Raw genomic sequence first — 5014 nt, 5'->3', positions numbered from 1 at the left:
GTGAAATGGAGCCTGGGCGCCCAGGCTGTGACAGGGGTAGCAGGAAGGCTCTGCCAGGAAGGAGTCCCGGAGGACGAGGTATGTCTGAGGTGGGTTGTGAGCTTCAGAAGGATGTCCTAGGCCGAGAGACCAGAACGCACCAAGGCTCAGAGGCAAAACCAGCTGGTTGTGCTCCAGGAGCTGTGATGGGCTCTGGGGAGGGAAATGGGGGTGGGGTGTGTGGATGAGGCAGACCAGAGCCAGATCTTGTTGGGCTTCTCATAGCAACCACGACTCACAGCAGGACTGAGTGTTTTCTGAGAGACGTTTATTCTGTGTGTGTGTGTTTTTTTTTACCTCAGTCATTGCCAAGTGTGACAGAGGAAGCTCTGGACTGCAGCTGGAAAAGGAAGACAAGGAGGAAGGCGGGGCTTCCAGGCAGGGGCTGGCTACGTCTTCTCCTCTCGCTCTTTCCGTCTGCTTTCGACTTGCTTGTGGACAGTATAGCCCAGAAAGGCCCCGATCTTGGCCATGAGGGCACTGCCACCGCTAGCGCCTGTAATGCAAATGACAGCCGGGTCCCTTGGAGCCCAGGCACCAGGCCCGGGAATCCAAATGTCGGGAAACAACGGGTCAAGTGTACCCTTTTTATTTCCAGCTAGAGGAACAGAGGCCCAGAGGGGACAGGACTTCTGCAAAGGGACTCCCATCGCCACCCTCCCAACTTGCCATCTCAAATCTGAGATGAAAATGACAAAAATAAGAGCGCATTCTCTTCATGTCTGCAGTGGACACGCTGGGCTATTAGTAATGCTAACCGCCTCCTTGGTGGAGGCCTCAGTGGGTGCTGGTGGTTTGCAAGTGAGATATGTCAAGCCTCCCCCGCCACGTGTGACAGGACAACCTGTCCCAGCCCTGTGACATGTGAGAGGACGGCCATCTCACAGCACAGCACTGCTGCTGGGCTTGCCCACACCCTTCCTCTCCCACCGCTGGGGGTGTGGCTCAGGCTGTCTTCCCGCTGCCCCCGCCGAGAAGGGCCCTGTCTTCTTGGGCCGCTTCTTTGGGCTTTTGTCATCCAGAACTTAGGGAAGATGGAGGGGAAGGCAGAGGGGCAGTCTGTCAGGGGTGGTTTTTCTGAAGGATGTGGGAGGACTCAGAGAGAGGGGGAGAGGGAAAAAGAAAAGACAGGGCTGGGTGGGGAGACAGAGAGAGAAGTGAAAGCACGTTTTCCAGAAGCACCACTCTGTGCTCTGTATCTGTCCCCGTCATGATGCTCAAGAAATGCAAGACCAGGCTGAGCATGAGATTGAATTGGGTCACTTCTCCTCGGTTCGTTGCCACTCTGATTTTCTGGGATGGATGAGATTCATAAAGTGTTAAACTGAGGATGCTTATCCTGGTTAACGGGGAAACTGAGACTTGTGACTTGGCCAGAGCATCAGTGAGGCCTCTGGCGTTACAGGCTGAAAGCAAGAAGGCCTACTGACTGGGCTTGAATACTGGCGGTGGTACTAACTATATGGGAGAATTTGAGTCAATTCCTTAATCTCCAGGTGGGTGCCTCAGTTTCCCCACGGTGTGTAGAGCCGAGTTAGGCTGTGGAAAGGGCTCAGGACAGTAAAGGACGCCCCTGGCCTGGGCGTTCCCTCCTCCAGGAACCCCGCCAGGACTCACCCAGGCTCTGCAGCGTGGCCACCAGCCCCCCGGCCGGCACTCCACCTCCGTTCGCCACGGCCGACCAGCTCATCAGTGAGGAGGCCAACGAGTTGGCGGCGATGCCGGTGCTCGCGAAGCCCAGCATGGGCAGTGCCGCGGCCATGAGTCCTGGAGGAAGAGGAGGGCGGTGGGTGAGGGACGCCGGCTGCAGGGCCCGCCCGCATCTTCCCGCGCTCCCCACCCTGCAGACCTACCGCCTCCGACGGCCATGTAGGTCACCATGCCCCAGAAGCTCGAGTCGCTGTTTTCCTCTGAGTATCTTTTTTCGTCTGGAAGGAGAATGGACAAAGCCCAGTGGGGAGCAAGTTCCCTTATTCTGTGCCAGAAGCTCCAGACCACCGGACAGGTAGGACCACCATCCTCCCATTTTGGAGCTCCTCAGTGAAGGATAGCGGCTTTTCCCAGGTCGTCGGGCCTGGCACAGAACTGGCTTGAATACATTTCGAGAGAATGGACCAACGGACAGAGAAGGGATTAGAACCTGGGACTCTGGCTACAGGGAGCCCCCCACCCCCACCCCACGCTGTCCATTGGAATAGCTCCTCTCATTCAGAGGCATGCCTGGGTCTCTAAACGAGGGATCCTGAAACTCTCCGCTTCTTTATCCTTAGGTGCCCCAAGATCCTTACCTTCCTCCTCGCAGCAGCCGCAGGTGTAGAGTAGCAGGTAGCATAGGAAGAGCGATACTGCCTTCTGCCGCATGGTGGCGCAGCTCAAGGCTTTGTCACCATATCTGGGTTAGGGGCAGAGAAAAGAGACGGTCCCCTTATTGGAACCACGCCCGTTCGGTGGCAGTTCCCTTTCGATTCGAGGATGAGTCCACAAAAAGCAGCAAGATGCTCTCAACTGAGCCCAGGACCCCCTCTAAGGAGCCGCAGGCTTTTCGTTTCCTCGCTGCACCAGCGGCGCTGATGTTTCTGCCACTCTATTGGTCGTGAGAATTACAGGAGAGAATCCCCTTCTGGTTCTATGCCTGGCATGTACTTCACCAGAAGTCAGCTAGTATCCTTACTGTGGTTTTTGTAATTGGCTTTTTTCTGGATGTGTGACCTTAAGCAGGATACCTGGGACTTCTTTGAGCCTCAGTTTCTTTAACCCTAAAGTGGGGGTGTTAATAGAGCCTATTTTAGGGGGTGGCTGTGGGTTTTTGCAACTGTGGACCCCTGGATCCCTAGCATTTAGAACAGTACCTGTCACATAGGATTTTCTAAACAATGGTTGTTGATAGATTTATTCTTCCAATGCATTGAATATGTACAGGCACCAAATACTGCCTCAGATTAACTTCATTTTTCAGAAAGCAGAAAGGGGTAAAGGAACTTGCCCAAGGTCACACCCAAATCCTGCAGCCTAGACACACACTCAAGACTGTCAGAAGCCAAAACCTATGCTCTTTCCATTATACCACAAAATAGAAACACAGTTCCCTGCCCCCACCACAGTTTACCTTTAATGTGATCTTTGTCCATTCAATGCGTTTTCCTTGAAATAAAAACAAACAAGCAGAAATCCCCCCAAACTTCCCCTGGACTGAGCACTTACTCAGCGCTTTATGACACAAGGTTAATTATACCTATAACAACCTCATGAAGTAGGTACCATTGTTCTCAACCACATGTTATAAATAAGCAAACTGAAGCTCAGAAAAGGGATACTTCCGAACCTACCCAGCTAGGAAGAAGCAGAGTCAAGATTTAAAGCCACAGTTAACTGATGCCACACCCACACTTTGAACATCTGCTTCCAATCACTTCATCTATCCTCAAAGATAAACTCACCATCACATTAGAGCCTATAATAAAGGGGTTTCAGAAATCATCCAGTCCTTTGGGCAGGTGAAGTAGCTTGATCCTCATGTTTACAGAACTGAAGCCCAGAGAAATGAAGTGACAGGGTTAAGGCCATAGACCGCTGACATGGCCCCTATAAGCTAAATCTCATGACTCTTTGGGTTTTGCAACCCAAGCCCCTAAAAGCCCACCAACCCATCCCTCCAGACCAGTCTTAGTCCAAGGCACTCAGGAATGTAGCCTCCCTGAGGAATGGGCATTCTAGCTGTTATGGAATGAGGCTCCCAGGCAGGCAGCCTGGCAGAGGTTGGCAGCTTGACACCCACACCTTATAGCTTCTGGGTTTACCTTGGAGGAGAGCAGAGAAAGAATCTTCCTGCCTGGATGGAGCCTGCTGCTAGAAGGGAGCAGCAGTGAGGTAACAGTCCTCAGGCTGGTTTTTTATAGCCCTTTCAGATTGCCTCTAAGTGGCCAATCAGCATCAGAGTTTCTAGTTTCAGTTTCCTGTTTCAGTTTCTCGCGCCCTGCAGCATCTTTTCTCCTCCCTTCCAGTTCTGCTCAGGGACAGCATCTCTGCTGAGCTGCTGCTGCTGCCAAGTTGCTTCAGTCGTGTCCGACTCTGTGTGACCCCATGGACTGCAGCCTACCAGGCTTCTCCGTCCATGGGATTCTCCAGGCAAGAACACTGGAGTGGGTTGCCATTTCCTTCTCCAATGCATGAAAGTGGAAAGTGAAAGTGAAGTCACTCAGTCGTGTCTGACTCTTAGCGACCCCATGGACTGCAGCCTACCAGGCTCCTCCATCCATGGGATTTTCCAGGCAACAGTACTGGAGTGGGGTGCCATTGCCTTCTCCCTCTGCTGAGCTGCCTAGTAGCTAAAAGATGTAATTCAAGCTGGAGACTTTCTGAACAGCTCAAAGTATTCAAAGCAGGTCAAACTAGACTGGGATCCACAGTCCTACTGGGCTTAGAGAAGCCAGACCACCAGTTCCTCCTAAGGCAGAAAGTCTCTCACAACTTAATTGAATTAATAATAATGCCTACCATTTATTGAAGAGCTTCCCTGGTGGCTCAGAGGTAAAGAATCCACCTGCAATGCAGGAGACTCGGGTTTGATCCCTGGGTCGGGAAGATTGCCTGGAGAAGGAAATCACAACCCACTCCACTATTCTGGGAATACTGGGAAATCCCATGGACAGAGGAGACTGGTGGGCTACAGTCCATGGGATCACAAAGGAGTCAAATATGACTTGCATGCGTGTGTGCTCAGTCGCTTCAGTTGTTTCCGATTCTTTGAGACCCCACGGACAGTAGTCCACCAGGTTCCTCAGTCTATGGAATTCTCCAGACAAGGATACTGGAGTGGGTTACCATGCCCTCCTCCAGGGGATCTTCTGACCCAGGGATTGAACTCACATATCCTGCATCTCCTGGATTGCAAGCAGATTCTTTACTACTGAGTCACTGGGGAAGACCCAGACACGACTTAGTGACTAAACAAGTCATATATTGAGCACTTGCTGCA

At 52.2% G+C, this 5014-nt stretch overlaps 1 protein-coding gene across 3 annotated transcripts; it reads right to left on the bottom strand.

Annotated features, from left to right (window-relative positions):
- Window positions 1-286: 286 nt before the first annotated feature.
- On the bottom strand, window positions 287-3992 carry IFI6 (interferon alpha inducible protein 6). Of its 3 annotated transcripts, XM_025278631.2 has the most exons (6): window positions 3837-3886; window positions 3477-3564; window positions 2328-2431; window positions 1893-1967; window positions 1657-1806; window positions 287-535 (listed from the first exon to the last, which is right to left on the bottom strand). In XM_025278631.2, exons 3-6 carry the CDS (start codon window positions 2398-2400, stop codon window positions 429-431), a joined length of 405 nt encoding a protein of 134 aa, XP_025134416.1. In that variant the 5' UTR covers window positions 2401-2431; window positions 3477-3564; window positions 3837-3886; the 3' UTR covers window positions 287-428. The 3 variants fall into 3 exon arrangements, with proteins under 3 accessions (XP_025134416.1, XP_006049732.1, XP_025134415.1); XM_006049670.3 differs by lacking the exon at window positions 3477-3564 and having other exon boundaries at window positions 3837-3992; XM_025278630.2 differs by lacking the exons at window positions 3477-3564; window positions 3837-3886 and having other exon boundaries at window positions 2328-2483.
- Window positions 3993-5014: the final 1022 nt, after the last annotated feature.

The sequence above is a fragment of the Bubalus bubalis genome, chromosome 2 (genome assembly GCF_019923935.1).
Source record: "Bubalus bubalis isolate 160015118507 breed Murrah chromosome 2, NDDB_SH_1, whole genome shotgun sequence".
In the NCBI taxonomy this organism is placed as follows: Eukaryota; Metazoa; Chordata; class Mammalia; order Artiodactyla; family Bovidae; genus Bubalus; species Bubalus bubalis.
This window is presented reverse-complemented; position numbering and strand designations above follow the sequence as displayed.